This window comes from Struthio camelus, chromosome 2 (assembly GCF_040807025.1).
Source record: "Struthio camelus isolate bStrCam1 chromosome 2, bStrCam1.hap1, whole genome shotgun sequence".
Taxonomy (NCBI): domain Eukaryota; kingdom Metazoa; phylum Chordata; class Aves; order Struthioniformes; family Struthionidae; genus Struthio; species Struthio camelus.
In genome coordinates, this window is record NC_090943.1 from 53,681,091 (window position 1) to 53,699,223 (window position 18,133).

General features: G+C 39.7%; 1 protein-coding gene across 35 annotated transcripts in view; it reads left to right on the forward strand.

Annotated features, from left to right (window-relative positions):
* Positions 1-18,133, forward strand: part of ARPP21 (cAMP regulated phosphoprotein 21) — a 148,338-nt gene that overhangs the window by 97,922 nt on the left and 32,283 nt on the right. For all 35 annotated transcript variants that reach the window (XR_011139744.1, XR_011139745.1, XR_011139746.1 and 32 more), the window contains one exon: positions 6,934-7,060. Coding sequence is in view for 32 of the 35 variants with exons in the window: in XM_068935766.1 (XP_068791867.1) it covers positions 6,934-7,060 (127 nt within the window). In the remaining 3 variants the exon portion in view is untranslated. The remainder of the gene's footprint in view (positions 1-6,933; positions 7,061-18,133) is intronic.

The window sequence follows — 18,133 nt, forward strand, 5'->3', positions numbered from 1 at the left end:
AAGGTATACACTTTAAAAAGCCAAATTTCTTTATCTAATTATAGATAACTTCCTTTAAACTCTACTCTTAAATGACATTAATAGAATTTTTCCTGTTTTCATTTTTTCCTTTAGAAGAAAATATTTGAAAAATAAAGTAAAAAAGTTCCTACCAGTTCTTTTAATGTAAAATTAATTTAAACCCTCCTATTTTTAACGTGCCACTTCTTATTGAAAATCTGCAGTTGTCTTTGTTGCAATGACTGTGTACTGCCACAATAATGAAGAATTTGTACTGCTGTAATGTTTTAACTGAGCTAGAGATCCAGTGCCTCACTAATTAACAATAAAAGAAATCTGAAGAATACCGTATGTTCACACTTCATAAAGCACTGTGACACGCATTGTTTCTGTATTTAGAAATTATGAAGCCTTTTTTCTGAGAGAAGGCTTGCCAAAGATAATTTTTAAAGAGATGAAATTCAACATAACATAGTGGGTTTTTTATTAATAATATTGCTAGAAATAATTTTCACTGTTTGCCACCTGTAGAAATTTTTGTGAATTCTGAAAGAAAAAATGACCTGAAAAGCAGCAAATGCCTTTTTCCTTCCCCTGCATCCCATTTTCCTATCCAGAATATATTGTCTCACTGGGTAAGCAGAGGGCTGTCCAGCGTTCTTTGCTTATATATAACCTTGGCTGCCCTCCGTGTTTTCAAGCATCGTTTAATCAAACCCCACGACGCTTCTAGTGAACCTGATAAATATGAGCACCTCCATTTTGCAAGCTGTCATTGCAGCAAGCTAAGTGACATGTTCCACAACCATGCGGGCTACAATTTACTGTGGGAGTTAACAGGGCTACAGACCTTAGTGCTGCCTGGTGCAGCCTGCATGCTTCTCATCGTGGTATAGGAGACCCAGCAGCAGGGCTGCACAACTCCACCTCTCCTCTCTGAGTTGAGATTAGATTTGCATCCTTGCCTGGAGTCTGCGCTAGAGCCCCTTGGTTGTCTTTGTGGATCCTGCTTTTCTGCGTTTACCTATCGGCACCTGCCTACATGTGGCTGTGCATTTATAACCCTGAGGTGAAGCGGTCAGGTTCCACCTATGCAGAAGAGCAAGGTTTCGCTCATGGTATAGCTTAAATGTTACTTTGTGAAATTGGTCTGCCTTGTTAATATTTGCTTGGTTGTTAATAGAGAGATAGGGAAACTCCTCCAGAGGACAAGTGATAAGGAGATGCCTTTTCACACGTGTATTCATAGGCTGGCACAGGACCAGGGCCGTACTACTAGTGTTTTTTAATGGCCACAATACCCGCTGTGTCTCTGTCGGAACCGACGTAAGGCTTCGTTTGGGGGCTTTTGTCCTACGTCGCGATTGAAGAAAGTGGAAAGTCACTACAGGGAGAAAACATTTTTTGGGCTTGCAGCAATCTTAGTAATTTCACTGGGGAATCATTTGTCCTCAGGGTAGGTAGAAAGGTGAGAAATTCTCTTTCAAAGCACTCAGCTTCTCCTGAATCCATTACACTGCACAGACCATTCATCTCCAGTTTGTCACTGTTCCAAAAAATCAATCTTGTCCTCATCCCAGATATCTGTGTGGATGAGAGACAGTATGTGTTGGGGAGGTGTAGTCCCTGTTGGCCTTGTCCATATACCGTGAAAGAGCAGTGACCTTAGTCTATTGTGGGGGGCTAGCTCTTTGTGTCTGCCTGTGTATACACAAGTCTGATCTGCGTTTCAAGCTTGAATTCATTCTTTTCAGCCCTAAAATGCAGCACAGTAGTCTGGATACTGCTTGTAGCACGTGTACCACAAACAGGATATCTCTCGTATAAAAAGATAGGCAAAGCATTGGGAAATAGGAGTTCCTCTGTTCTGACTTTCTGGACTAGCCCTAACAATTCAGCCTGTTTGCTATGCGGGGCAGCTAGACCCTGACTCCTCTTGGATGTCAAAGTAGGTGGTTTGAGGCAGGCTAAAAAAAACAATGAAGATGTTAATATATGCAAAACACTAAGTGGTGTAATAATCAATGGAATGCAATCAATGTGAAAGCACTCTTATATCTTAAAAGTTGCTATTGAATTTATAGCAGTAAAAAAAAGGCTTGACTCTAATGGCTAATTAGTTCCCGTAAATGCATTGCTGACAAGGTTCTTGTAGATTGGCTCTGGGGCCCTATATGCTGTAGAAAAATATCAGAGCAATAAAAATTTGGGAAGAGGCCCTGTGAGTATGAACATTTCCTTTGGGAGGTGAAAGAAAGAGAAAGAAAAGCACTCCAAATCCTCAAACCCAAAGGTTCTGCGTTAAATTATTAACTCTTATACCAAAGTTCAATTAAATATATTTCTACAGCTGCTCTCCAAGATTTTCTATCCCACTCTGTATCAAAGCAGAAACAGATTGATTTTAAAGTGATGTGGCTAAGAAGTGGTGAAAAGACCCCTTACTTTTCTTTTTCTTCCCCTTTCCTCACAGCAGTTCCCCAGCTCAACAGCAGATTGATGATTTAATAACCTGAAAATAAAGATCTGTCTTTGTTCAGCCAGTTGGCAACATAGAGAAAAAAAAAAAAAACCCTTTAGTCTGCGTTTACTGAAAGAGAATTTAGCAGCAAATTCCTGTTTGCTTTCTCTATCATAAATAGCAAACGTACATCTTTCCCAGCCTCTCTGTTTTCCTCTCTTTCTGATGGTTCTTCTGTAGTACCCATGGGCTCAAGCACTTCCATAAAGGTCCAGATTTGTTGCTGGCAGCATTCTTTCACCAGTGCTTGACTGAAGGCCAAACGGCCACTTCTGCCTCTGCAAGTGAAGGAACAAGAAAAGTGAAAGTACTGTGCAAAGGGGAAAGCATACAGACCCTTACAAGTTATTTTCATGTATGACTCATTCCTTGTGGACGCTGTACTGGCAAAACGATGTCCAAAAATTTGACCGCATAAATTCTTTGAGAGGCTGGGAAAGTCATGGACGTATTGAGGGGTTTTTCAGATGAATTTATTTTGTGTTTTCATTAACTTCCGCTGGTTCTTTGCAGAACTCCCCCCAAAATGAATCCATAGCTACGATAAGGCAAAATCTTTATTCATAGCATGTGTTTCGTAGGAGACTTGTTATGAATGAGGTTGGGGAGTCCATTTAGAGGTGGAAATCCTGCATGTGCACGAGTCTTCCCTGAGTGATCTCAGAAGATTGTATTGAAGGACACGCCTGCAGATTTTGTGCACAGGCTGGTATTTTTTTGAATTGCTTGAGAGGATGATGGGGGGAGAAAGACTGAGCCCAGACAATGAGTATCCTGGGAAAAAATGGTATCTCAGTTATCTGTTTATCATTTTAGATTCTGTTATCTTCACTGCCTGTTATGCAACTGTAGCTGTCATTAGCAATAACGATAGCCTCAATAATAATCTGGATGACGGTGTTAATGCAAACCTAACGGGTTTTGTCAGCAACGTTAAGGAAAGGTAGAATACCTACGACCTGACAGAATCAAAGTGTAAATTGGTAGGGAAATATGTTAGGAAAGTAAAATGAGTCTGAAAGATGGGTGGAATCCTATTCCTACAATGAGGAAATAAGCAGCATACCTGCGTGCATAAGGGAAGCTGTTGGATAGCCACCTGAGGGAGACACAGCTAATAGTGTATTTTGATCCGTATGTGGACAGAACGAAACCAAAAGCCAATGCTGTATTGACTCTCTGCCCTTTATCTAGAGACAAAGCAGCTAAAAGAAGAAAAAGGTAGTGCCAGTTTGCACCATTTCTTAAGTGTCTCGGAAGTGATGTCCCCAGTTCTGTTACAGTTTAAGATAAATAAAATGTGGTATATGGGAGAAAAACATAGAAGTGAGTTGGAATGCTCAGCCTACAAAGAGGAGATTCATCCTTAAAATAAGAATATCCAAGGAGAAAGATCTGTCAAATGTTTTCAGGGTAATTATTAAAAAGGGGGGATTTTTCACAGTGTCAAAGACTAAGACCAAGAGGCAATGCCTTTAGGCTAAAGAAGGCAGCATATAGGTATGGTCTTAGAAGGGCATTTTTGTTAGTATAACCGTATAGCTATGTTGGCACGCTTGTTAGTTTAACAGAAACTTCCCAATTCTGTAAATAAGGAATGTTATATTAGCGAAAGGTCCTCAGTTAGACCATGCATTCACACAGGAAAGCAATTCAAATATAATTTGGCATTTCAGTAGGCTGCTACAGAAATGTGTTTTTTTTTTTGTTGAAGAGCACATAAACAAAGGTGTTAGTTACTAACACAGATGTAAAGAGAAACTAAAAAATTCAAGAGAGTTAGAGCAGATGATGTAAGCGATACCTGTTATCTCTGATCCTTCTGTTTCCACTGTTCACTAAAGTAATATCAGAAAGGGCAAATAACACGTTTCAGCTACTGAAATAGAGATGTACTCAAGATAAATGAGAATAGATCCTTGCAGACCCCTCAACCTCCAAAGGTATTTGTTATCCATGTCTATATTTTACACCAAGCCATTCTTTTAGTGTCTGATCTCTTAAAAAACCTCTTCTTTGCAAGTCGTGAATGCATGATTACTAGCAAATTCATCCATTAATCATTCTAAATTAAATGATTTTCTACCTAATACTTTTACTGCTAAGGACATTTTTCAGGCTGATAGATTGCCCCCTGATAAGCTACTAAATGGGGTATATAACAAATGTATTATGTTCCAGTGAATTTAGAAGATGGGAGAAAGAGAGAAAACCCTGTGACTAAGTCTAGATAAAGTATCATTCTGTGTGATAAAAATAGGTAAAAACGTGTCTACAAATTGCTCTGAAAGTTTCAATGTATGAGCGTTTTTTAGCTAAACTCGTTCGACTACAAACCTTAGTTCAAAACCTGTGCTCTTTAGGCTATGTTTTAAAGTCTATACACACAGATTCTTTTCACAAGAGATAATGCATATTGTTCTCATATGCGTATGTATTTGCAAATATCTAGGGGCTTGTCTAGCAAGGAAAACAAGGAAGTGGAGAGTAAATCAAATACATTTAAATCCTCTAAGCGAGATTAAGCTGCAGCCAGGAGAAATGAGAGTATTCCCATAGGGGTTTAATATTCTTTAATTTGTAGACTGTAATGGAAAATAAAGAATACTTGAGAGTGAGTCTAGTCTGTTCCCTTGCTCCAAGACAGGATCAGCTATTTGCATTGACTTTGCTCAGGTTGAGCCCTCTCACCTCTTTTAGGTCTCCTGTTGTAGAGCCGCCTTGATAAGAGACCCAGTCGGAGTCAGGTTTTCACAGGATCAGATTATCTCACAAAATTTACCTGGTCCCTCTTTTACATTACTATGATATGTAAACTGTGGTTTTACACTCTTAAATTTCCGAGTAAACTTTCTTAACACCTGGTAGCGTCTCTCTCCAGAGAAACAAATTATGCATCATGCTTTTTGTCTGTTTTATGCAAGGCACTTTGCTTTGTTACCTTAGTCTATAGCAATGCAAGTGATTCAAGGGTAGGCTGTAGACATTAGGTGTCACTTGGTATTGTCTGAAAGGGGGATAGCTTACAACATTTTCCAGTCAAAACATTCTTATCTTTCTGCGTTTGTTTGAATCTAGCTGATGCTATCTGGAAGAAAAAAAAAAGCTGTGTGCTTTGCATTGATTCAAGAGGAAATGAACAGGCTTTGAAGAATAAATGGGTATTCAGCCTCTTGACTGACAGCTGACATTGATTGACAGTTCTCAGTCTGTGTGGGGTTTTCGCTTCCCGGGCATCACCTCCTCCAGTTTTGTTGATTCTGATTCTTCATTCCCCACTGTTATCCATTCAGTGTCTTCTGCCTACCCAAATCACCTTCCTTGCTATCTTGTCACCTAGCTTTTTGTATCTGTACCTACTGGATGTTGTCTCTAGGAGAATTTCTGATGTTTCTCGTGATGTCCTGCTTGTATACAAATGGATGCAGTCACCTTTAATTCACTAAGACTTTCCTTTACGGGTAATCAAATTGAACAAAAGCATTTTTATGTGATTGTATGCATATATCTAAGTAGGCTAAATGCTACACATGAAGAAGAAAGTTACTGTATGATTTATAAAGAAATGCTGACTGATTTGGGACCTGCTGACAGGCTGTGAGAAGAGCAACATTTTTTAAAAACATTATTTCGATCTGTGTCCCTCTACGGTTTGCTGATAGCATGTGCTGCCAAACTCTGTCAACTGCCTGCAGAGTCACTGCAGCTGAAAATGAAAAATTTTGAGTGCTTTGAACTCGCTAAGGGTCAGTTGAAAACTGTTTAGCTCAAATGTCTCAGTAATGGTGGTATAGCATGTATAGGAAAAAATCTCTAGCTTCTGTCACCCTCAAACTTCCATGTTCACCTATGTGATAAGGTGATGTAGTATATACCGCTCTATAATAATAATAATAGGAAAAAAAGCCCAGGTGGCAATACTTGCTGACTCAGTGTCTACCCTCAGCTCCAGCAAGACAACTATGATTGTTTTCAGAGCTATAATGTCTTCATGCCAAGTGTGAGAGGCTTTACGGGGAAATGTCCGTTCAAGGATATAGCTGTAAAACAAGGTGGGAATTCAGCAATAGTTCCTTACAGGTATTATAGGCATTTGCATTCCATCTTTCCCTCTCTCTCACCTCTACACAGTTTGACTTCAGGCCATTCTGTGCCATAACTGTGTTGCCCCAGGGGGCCATCTGTGCTTGGTGTGAATTTCGGGTACTGATAGCCATTTTCCTAGCAAAACTGAAACCAAGTGGCTGTACCTGAAAAGAGACAATGCAAATCTCTGCTTTTGATTACTGTTACTGCTAAGATGCTTGACTTCCTTTTTTTACTTTAGTCCTGCTGCTCCTTTTCCTTTTATTTTTTGTTTTTTTGGTAAATCTTTGATCGTTAAAGTGTGTTGATGTTCTCTCTCTTGACAGATGCCAGTGTATTATTACACATCTGGTCAGTACCCTACCTCAACAACTCAGCAGTACAGACCCATTGCCTCAGTTCAGTACAATGCACAGCGGAGTCAACAAATACCACAGACTGCCCAGCAAGCAGGTATTTCCATCTGTTATTCATTTCTTCAGCTGCTCACGTTGCCTTTGCTGATGAAACCTTTTTGGTTGTATTTTAATACTGAGTTTGAGCAGTAAAGGAGAAAGTTAGTTGCTTTTTTGTTCTAAAATACGTTGAAAATTGCAAGCCAACAAAGCCTGTGCTTGGAGATGTCAAGCTATGGAAAAATGGAGATTATGTTCTTCACCACTGTTGTCTTGTACACAGTGCGGTGTCCTTGCAGTCAGTACTCCAGATGTCAGGTCTCACAGAGAACCAGGAGAGAGCTAGTGTGAGCCCTCGTATGTCATGTTAAAGCCAACAGTTGCAATTTGTCCTTTGTCATGTAAACTCCCTAAACGTTTATAAACCAAGAAATCGGTCGTGGAAACGTTTTGATTTTTACACAGTTGAAGGGTTAGCCGTGATGCAGAACCAGCCAGTGCTGCGTTTACCTTGGTCGTGCTCCACCATCTCCTGCTCTGTCTGAGTTAGCGTGGGCGAACGCAGTGAGCGGGGAGGTGATCGCTGCAGCCCCCGGCTGGACCAGCTCCCCGCAGCGATGGGCGGCTGGAAGGGGGGCCGTTACACTGTAAGAGAGTGAGTAGCAGGTCTCACAGTGAACCGGTCTCTTTTCCTGCTGTGTCATGTCACTCCTAATTAACGCAGAGTAAGAGGGGCATAGGCAGAGTTGGACCGATGCACGCTGGGCAGGGAAGGGGATTGTGCTTGAGAAAGGGTCCTCGCATTTCAAATGAATGAACAGCTTTTCCGCTTTGGGAGATTTCTGTTTGTTTAAATCGTTGATTGTCTGTTTCTTTAGTGCACGCCTTTCCTCGTACTGCATCTCTAGCAGATAGATAGTAACTCTAAGAGGAGGGGTTGTTTCCCTGTAGGGTTTACAATTACAAACATGCCGGGAAGGCTGAAACTTTCATCTTTCTGTCAGTTATCACTGGGCTGGACAGAAACTCTTTTGAGTGGAAAAGCAGGTTCTCTGCGAAGGCACTGATAGGTAGTCTTTTAAGATGCAAGTCAAGAGCACAGACCTGAGACATGAACAAGACTTACGGGGTCATCCAGCCCATCACCCTGTCTCTGTAATGTGACTGCTGGCAATTTTGTTCATGCTCTCTTAGGCACTCAGGGAAACACCTACGCAGCAAACATAGCTATAACTGAGCAATTGATTACTTTTTTCTTTTTTTTGCCGTTCTATGTTCTAATAAAATTGGTATTGCTTTGGTCAGTATCGACGGTGGCTAACTGTGTCCGATTTCATAACTTTGGATTTATACATGCCTGAGAGAGAGGGAGAGAGATGTAATATTGCACAAAGGTCATCTGTCTCTTCTAATTTCTCCTGTCTGACAGTCTGCTACCATATTTATTGTCTGTTTATAGTGGATCTTTGAACCTAAGTGCAAATCAAATTATATGACATTATCCAGGTCTACTGTGCTATTATAAAACCGTATTTATCAGTTTAATGTTACATCCATAATGTGGAAATCATGGGAAATAAAGTACACAAGAGATGTCCTGAAATACTTAGCAATGTTTCTGAAGAAAATTCAGCTACTTGATCCTGAGGAAATCCTAGTTTTAAAGTTGCAGCACAGTGGCTGTTACGTTTGAGTGCAGACAACACAGAGATACAAATACTAATTTTGTTTCTATATTTACTGCATCCTTTTTCTTACATGTCTAGAAAATGTGAGTCAAGGAATTTGTCTAAAATCTCTTAGAGTGTTAATCTTTTCTTGAAATTTGTTCTTTCAGCTGCCTTCTCAGTTGGAAACATTATTGTTAGCTCTTATTTAAAAATGAAAACATTATAACTGCAGTTTAGACTTCCTGCTGTGGTGATTTTAAGTGTTTAGTTATTCTCAGATCTTAAGACTTGACTAAGAACAAATTCTTCAAGCTGACTCATCGCTATGGCCTCAGCTGCATCTTTCTAATCGTTTCTATGAGTGTGTAATAGATGTGCCAAGGAGATGCAGAAAAAGCTTGGAATTCCCTACAGATCCATTCTTTAAGTGAGATCAAGTCACGAGGGTAGGCCCCCTAGCTTGGTGGCCTCATAGATTTGGTAGGATGGAGTCCCCAGTCACCGCATCCCATGAGAATGTGGCTGCTGTTGGGACAGGGAAGGCTGATGGCCCATCACAGCCCCACAGCTCCGGGGAGAATTACTGTAGCGTGAGTGCAACAAAGCGCTTCCTCTACTCCCCTAACTCCTCATTTTAATTCCTTAAATAGCCAAAAGCTCCAGAGATAGGTGTCACACTGAATCTTCAGGCAGACCCAGAGGGCAGAAAGGTAGATGCTGTGAAGTTAAAACTCTCTCCTGGAATTAATACGACTTTGGTTCACCAAGGCTCCATTCCTGTAAAAACAGGGATGAAAATTTCATCCTGTGTTTCGGGGTTTTTTCCCCCCCTCTTGGTTTCTGCTAGGAAGCACACACCTTGTAATTTTGGCTGAAGTCTATGCAGGTAAACCTAGATATCTGCAGAAATACTGTTTTAGCTGAAACAATACAGATTTCTGTAATGCTATCAACTTTAGTGTCCAAAAGTGCTTCTGAGGCAAGAATTAGAAAGTGTCAGGAGTATCTTGTGTCTATTAGCAGTTTAACTGATATTCATACTCATGATCAGTCACTAAAAGGAGAGAGACTGATGATTCTAATTTGTTACGTTCCGCTGTATCCCTTGGCATTTGGAAAGTAACCAGCTTTCCAAAATGTCATATAATTTATGCTAAAATAAAAAATAAATTATAGGAAAGCTTATTATTTATGCTTCAGATTTACTGCAGGAGGTTCACTGAATGCACTGAGACTCCAAAGAAACGAATTATTCGGTGAACCGTGTCAACCTGGTTTCAGGTGTTTTAGTGTCCTGCATCAGTGCATCTGTTTTTCTTCCCTTCATACATCCCCGGCAGCTTCCCCCACCTGTACGCTTGCTCCTCGTGAGCCCTGTGGCATCAGCCCACCTGCAAAATCCGCATCTCTTTGGGCTCCTTTTTTCTAGCACGCTCTCAGCTCCTTCCCATGCCCACTCGCCGAGCAGGCGACAGCACTTCAGCGTCGCTGTTGATTGCATAGCGGCAGCCTAAACAGAGCAAATACCTGCTAGCTCATACTTCAGCCTTTTGACAGCGCAGGAAATGAACTGGGGTGCGTCTCTCCTCTTCCAAGCTGCTGATTTTCACGCAAATGTAGAAACAGCAGGTCTTTGCAGCTTCTATCCGTCCATCAGATGTGACAGAGATAAGACAACGAGCTCAGAAAGTTATTTTGAGGACTCATTATTTGAGGAAATCTGGCAGTGTAATCCCACAAATCTTTCCTTCCAAAACCAGGCTGAAAAATACTCCCTTAAATGGTTTTAGAAACTTGTATGTGACTGGAAAATAGCAATGAAAAAAACAGTATTTCGGACTGCGTTTTCTCTTGCAATGCAGACTTGGGTACCAAGTGTCAGAATAGCACATGAGCAGGTTGTGCATGAGCCGTGGATAACTAGGGACAAGAAAATAAAGACATAAAGGAGGACAGCGACAGCGGAATAGAGTGCAGCCAAGAATATTGGGAATGGGAACAGGGAACAGATGTGAACGAGGGAGATGAAAAGATGATTTCTGAAATTGTTTCCCTGAAGACCCAGCCACACTGACTGCTGCCGCTGAGAGACAGCGGCTGCAGCAGAGGCAGGCCCGTGGGAGCGGAGGCTGTGTGCCTACTCGCGGAATAGCTAATGCAGCAGGAAGAGCGGGGAGGCAGCGCAAGCCTAAAGCTCAGAAAATGTTTTATTAAAATAAGAAAGTTTGCCTGCTCAGTGGAGTTTTTGGAAGCTTTCAGAGCACCAGCAAAGAGTTCAAACTTTGGAGTTTTCCCACGTTGGGCTGCAGAGGTCAAAGTTTGATCTAATGCCAGCAGTTTGTTTTCATTTTTCTTAGAAAAGGTTTCTTCATGAGTGGAATGATATTGATGACTTCTACAGCAAACAGCTAAAGTAAAATGTCAGTACAGCATCTCTAATGGCTAAGGGAGTCTGTATTCTCTCATGGTTCTGGAAAGAGAGCAATATTAAGTTAAAATGGCTCCAGGCAGAAAAAAAGATGAGCTCACCTAAAATTAGATTAGGCTCTGACAGCAATAAGTCATTTGGAGAGAAGGATGGGAACTTTCTGTGTGTTTATTTATTTATTTTTAAGAGTGCTGCCTTGTACGAGAATGTGAGTAACCCGTTTCTGGCAGAAGCTTGTTACAAAGAAGGTTGTCCATAAAGATTTAATAGAAACCTTTGCCATTTGAATTACTTTTGCTGACATTCAGAACCAAGCCAAAACGTGGTATCTGAGGGAGTGGTAGCACAGTCTACCCACAGAAATGCTTTTGTTTCACTCAGATACTTATCTTTGCTGCTGCTCTTCATGATGCTCCTTCTGCACTGCTCTTGCATCTGATCCTGCATAATGCAAAGTTTTTTGAAGTGTTGCCGTTGACTGAGTGGGGCCAGGGTCAAGACGAGAGCTATCACCTAGGGGCAAGCAGAGCACGTTTCAGGTGAATTGTTAGGAATGTTTTCAGATGACTGTTCTCAAAAACGATATGCTCATTTTCCAAACTATTTGGGTATGTTGCTATTATTCATTTCTGCACATTATAGCAGATAATACTTAAAATACTGTCGAATGCCCACTTCCATAACCACACAAAATTAAATATGATTTCTGTATTCTTGTCTAACAATGCTCTATAAATTGCACCTCTATCATCATCAGTGAGTATTTTATTCTTCGGTAGTTATCTCTGCGTTGGTAGTTTGAAAGCTTTTGATCCTAGTTACTGTGCTGCAGTGGAAAAAAAGAAATGTATTGATGATAAATCAGTAATGATTTGTATTTTACCGTGATGGAACAAATGGAGTATTTTATATCTGCCTGTCTGTATTTATTTTCGTAATGATAGTGCTGTGCTTAAAGGATTTTTAAAGTGCTTCCTAAACATGAGCTGGGATAAGTACATGGGTATTAGTTTGGGATAGGCAACTGTTCTTCTTTCCATTCACAGAGGAAAAAAGTGTAAAAAAACTACATGATTTTTCTACTTTGATTCATTACTGTTTGTCTGTTTCACATGTTCTGATAATTTCAGAGTGCAACGGAAATTTTAAGGATAAAATAATATTTAGATTCTTGTCTGGACTATACTTCTAAAAGGCAGAGGTAGCTTTGTTTGTCACACAGTTCTGAAATAAAACGTAACTAATTTTTATAGCATGTGTTTTACATTAGTAATGAAGATAGTCTTTTGAGAAAATTAAAGCTAAGACCTATAGTGTTTAGCTGGAATATCTTCCAGGTGCAAGTTTGCTCTATAATATACCCAGAGAGATTAAGACGATACTGGGCATAATTGGATGGCCTGTAATTTCTGCAGTGAATGTAATGATTGTAGGATTTTTTATACGTTTGAGAAGCGGCAAGTATGGCTATTACGATTTGTTTCAGTGTTCAGATAGTGCTGGAATGCTCACATTGCATAGGAAATCTCTGTCTTTTCCTAAAAGCAGAACAGTTGATTGTGTACAGTAGCACCTTTGTCAAAAAAAAAAAAAAAGTAGTTATATGAGAAAAGTATTTATCTGAACGTTGGAGGTAATGAATCCATTCATAAGAAGTGTACATGGATATTCTGTAAACAGCAAATGTTTGTCTCAGAGGAAGGGTGATTTTTCTGATGGGATACTTTACTGTTAGCTTTTACAGCTTCCCATTACTAAAAAGGGGTAATTGTCTCTTTAATGCATCTCTGAAACAGATTTTAAGCAAAGACAAAATGTACCTTAATAGAGTCCATAAATTTGTTTAACTAGAAATCAGAGTCAAATTGACAATGAAATACTGAATTTTTGCTTAATTTAATCATTTAGGTGTCAGCATAGTTGACAAGTGTTATCTTCAAATCTCTTTCATCCTCTTTGCCTACTGAAAGCATTTGTCACTGAAAACTGATACTGAGAGGAAAAAAGATTGGGGGAAGGGAAGTGTGCAGCATTTAAAAATTGGTTTGTTATCGTGATCATTATAGAACATTATAAAGAAAGAATGCAGCTTCCTACCTTCATTAGCAGCCTGACAAGATCTTCTCATCCGTGATAGATTTGTTTGCATAATTCCATGTATATGTTTTGTACTTACATAAACAAAAACAATTTCAATTTTGTTTGTATCTAATTGTTCAGCAGTAATTGCCCACTATGCTATTGAAACAGATTTGAACTTAAGGTGTCCATTTATGCTTGACAGTCAGAATCATAAATGATATTTTTTTCCAGCAGATACTACTTCTCCTTAAACACCTCAGGAGGCCTCTCTCTTACTCTTTACAGTGTTTTGAAAGAAGCAGAATGGATAGAGCCCTACTGTTTTAGACACCTAAGTGTAGTGCTGCATTCATTAGTATTGATGTAAGACTTGGAAACTTCAAAGCATCTTATGAAATGGTAGGGCTGGATCAAAAAAGAGTTTATAGCAATTGGACTAGGAGAACTAAGTCCAAAATTGTGATCCTGATGGGATCTACACAGATGTTATTAGTTTTCATCTAAGTATTTTATGTTTAAGCTGCCCAGGAACTTGAAAGCTGGCTTTCTGCCTGTGCCTACAAATGCTTCCATTTTGACAGCACTGAATATCTCAGACTAAGACCATCTGTAATCCAAAACTAAGCACTCCTCCTGCTTAGCTGCCTTAGAGATTTGTTCTGACAGGTGTGTTATGGAAATGCCTATAGCAAACCTAGGGGACTGGACTTCAGGCTTGTCCTGCTTTTTCTGAAATCGCATTTGGAAGAAAAGAAGGAACCCTCCTTTTTTAACTTAATTTTATGATTTGGTTCCAATTTGGATGTTCCTATAGTATGAGAAGCCTGGGTGCTTTGGCCCGAGAGGTTCTTACCCCGTGTTGTTCATTGCCTGAGAAATGATCACCAGGCTCTCTGCTCTTCAGGAATATCCTCTCTCGTTCTTACGGTGCTTTCTTCAGACTAATCCTGAAGGAATTCAGAATTAACTGGGCCAAAAAGAAGGGCAAAAAGCAAGAAAGCAGCTTAGTTCTGCCAATACTTCCTACGTTCCTTTTTTGCAGGCTACGGGCTTTCTGTATAGTATTTCCCTATTTTACACAATATGTGATTAAGATTAGCTCCAAGATCCATCCATCTCCTCAGGGTTCCCTATCAGCCCACCAGCAGGAGGTTTCCTGCCTCGGGTTTTGCTCTTTGTGGATTTTGTTCCCTTGTGATTGTAGGAGGAGTCACTGATTCACTCCAGTTTTTGAATTTCACTCTAAGAAACAAGCATCTAGAAGTCACTGAAAGGCTTGATATTATGGCAATTAGTCCTTTTGTGGCATTAGACCTCAAGCAGTAGACTTTACAAGGCTCTAGTGAACAGCAGCAGGAGGCTAATAAAAGGAATGTTGCATTCAAGCCTTTTCAGCAGGTCCCTGGGAGAGCCAGGACTAGAGCTTGAAAGTTTTGAAATTTCTAGTCCTAAAAACACTAAATCATATCGTCATTCTCACGTTAAGAAATAACACTGCACCAATACTCAACAAACGTTCAGCTTTACAGAATATCTGTAATTTAAATTAATAGCAGAATTAATACCACTGCATTCCCTGCAGCATACTTGATTATGAAAATTAAGAGGCAAAATCATTTTTATTGAAAGCCTTTGTTCTTTTTCAAGTGACTAGTTTAATTATTCAGCATTCATACCAAGAGAGAGCAAATATTGAGGGGGAAAAAACCACCGGTAGACTGTAAGAGTCTTAAAACAGGCATTTGTTGGTGTTTCTTTTTAAGCGTCTCAATTTTTGTTCCATTTCTCTAGTACCAATTAAAATCTATGTCATTTCTGACAGTATTTCTAGAGTTTCACAGTAAAATGTATCTTTGCAGTGAATTAATGTATTAATCTCATACCAGTTAATGTACGTGAATAAGCAGAGAAAGAAAAGATTTCTAACAACAGTACGCAGTGGATAGGATTTTAAAATAGCCCCTGCAAAAATTGGCCATGCTAAGATGTAGGGAACAATCTAAAGGCGTTCAGCAATGTCTACAAAGTATCTCTGTACTTCTGTCTTTTCTTTGTCGAAAGAGGGATACATCATCACTATTGCTAATTCTGTATTTGATCAATGCACAGTGCTCCCACTTAGTTCAATGGAATTTTCCAGCACTTAATAATTGAGAGGTTTATGTTGTAAACCCTTTAGAGCAAAGACAGATTTCATTTTTTCTTATTATTTTATTCTTTCTCAAAACCTTCCTTCCCGTTACTGGCACTAGTGGAGGCCCATCATTGACAGCAATGACAGAAGGGCTACCGTCTCCAGCACCGTTTCAGCCCTGCTGCTCGTAATAGGCCTATACACTTTAGTTTAGTTTAGAAATGCCCGCAGATGGAAACATCTAAGGGAATGGAAAATTTTAGCAAGGGCTTTTGGGTCTAGCCGAATAATCAAAGAGCTCAAAACGTGCACCAGAGATCTGCAGCGCAGAGAGGAGGGCAGACTTTTGCCTTATGTTTGCTATCGATCAAGGATTTAAGAATCAAAGCACGTTTTTGCAATAGTAAAACAGTAAATAGTAAAACAGAACATTTACTCAGATTGCGATGCTGCAGAAGGAGTGTGTGTGCCTGTGAGCTGACTGGAGGTCTGCAGTGAAGCTTGGCTGCAGTCTGTGTTCAGTGTTTGAGCAGAGGAGCTCAAGAAAGACATCCCAGTAACTGAGGCAGGGATTTACTGTCTAGCCCTGGTAGGTAAAAAGCAGCAAAGGCGTTTGCCTGAATTTTGTTCAGCCTTTTTTGCGGTCAGCTGTGGTGTTTGCCTAAACTGAATGCAAGGACGTTTTCATTTTGATTTGACACGCTTAAATATAAATGCTATATGTATTTATACAGTCAAGTGAGATGTTGTCTTAATTTCTCTTTTGTTTGTTTACAAGTGGCAGGAAATAGGGCTTCGATGCTGAATGTGTGAATGAGGCAGCCTTTCACAATACTCCCAAACAAAGGAGCTGGTTTCCTTAGCAACAGGCAGGGATATGTAAAACATCTCCAAATAGTTCTTCACCTCTTCCCCAGGTCCTGTTCTCTTTTGCAGTTTGCTCATTATGCACCAGAGCAGATAGCATTCCTGCAGCATGAGCTAATTGTAATGCATGGTGGCTGGTAGCTGTCATTGTTATTGGGCACAAAATAAAAAAATTGAATTTGCTGTCTGAGTGTCTGGTTTTAACAACAGCTTGATTATTTCTGTTATTACTAGTGATGCATAGTCCCTGCTGAGGTTTCACTTCCAGCAGGTATCACTGGCATTTATCATTATGAACAATAAGGATAAACACAGGTTGTCTTGCTGCAGACTCTGGTGAGGATTCCCTCATGGCTAATAGGGTGTAGACTGAAAATTGGAAGTGGTGATTCTTTACTCAGCCTTTGCTGCCGGTCTTTAAGACCCAGCCATAAATACGAGTCATTTTACATTAATTTACTCCAGAACTAACATGGCCTGAGCTAAACAGAGGTTGGTAAATACTATTCAGAGCTTCTATTTCTGCTTCTGTTTATGTGCAGATGGTAAGACATCACTAAATCTTCATCATGAATGTTTCTTTCAGGATGCAGAGACAAATAAATGCATTATTTAATATGTTAAACTGTAAATATGTTACAAAATGATCTTTTTAACCTAGAGATTTACATAGCATGCAAGTTTGAGTCCCATAGCCAACCAAAGCTGACTAAAGGGAAGTTAGATAAGCTGTTATCCCAATTTATCTGTAGGGGCCATAATTAGAAGTACTTTAGCACAGATTTTCTTTCCTGTATTTTTATACTTTAAATTTCTTGTTCCTTTTTGTTTTTTTTTTTATTTTCAGTGCAGTGCCTAGGATGCCAGTGTCTTGGTAACAAATAGAGTCTTTTTACTACTGTCACATAATTGTGTAAGAACAAGGAAAGGAAAAGAGGCCAATCTGTGCAGTAGTGGTTATTGCCCTATATTGCCTAGGAGCTACAGCTAGCTCTGAGAGCCCACTGTGCCAAGAACAGTATATATAAATGGGAAGCAATTTTCTTTTTCACCTCTGAGGCACAGCACAGAGCTTGCATCCAAGACTAAAGGAATCTTAAGGTAACCGCCTTGGTGGCCACTTTAGGGCTGTTGTCCATCTCTGAAAAACTCGGGAAACAGTTTAGGTAAGTCAGAGAAAGAAAATAAATACTAACACTGTGGCAGCTGTTCACCCATTCACTATCCAAAATGCTTCTTCAAACTTTGCAGACCAGTACACACCTTGTAGACCTAGAATAATTTGCAATTGTTTTCTGCAGTCTTCTACTTCCTAGGAAATCCTCCTGCAGTTAAGGCTGGGCCTTGTTTCCAATTTCCCATTCCTACCTTTCAGCCTTTCACATCTTCTTTAAAATGTTGGACACCCAGTGCTCCTGCTGAGTGCTGAAAATGGTTAGTAGCTTTTGGGATCCTATATGTAGCGTCCTTATATGTGCTCTCCTAAATATTACTGTTTGGAATAACTAATATTTGAGAATGTGATGAGAAATTCAAACACCTTGATTTTTGTTTTTCTTTACATTTGTTTATACAACTAAAACCCATAACCATAATGAGAAGTGGACTTCCACTGCAAATAACAGAAGTCTTCTGGATGTTGTCCATCATTTCTGTATGGGCTTGCCACAATTATTTAGAGCAAAAAGAAGGTTGAGCTTTTACAGCAACATGACAGGGTTGAATCTCACATAGATGGCAAGCATAGAGGAATGTTTCTTATAATATATGTGATAAGTCTAAGTGGAGAAAGCATAGAGTATTGTTATCTAGGTTTGGTTCCATATAGTTTTAAATGACTTGGGCAATACAAATTTCCCTAAAATAAAACATCTCTCTGAAACTTCTTAGCCCAGAAAAAGGTGTTACTTAAAGAAAGCAGCCATTTTTGAGCAAGCAAATATTTAGGCT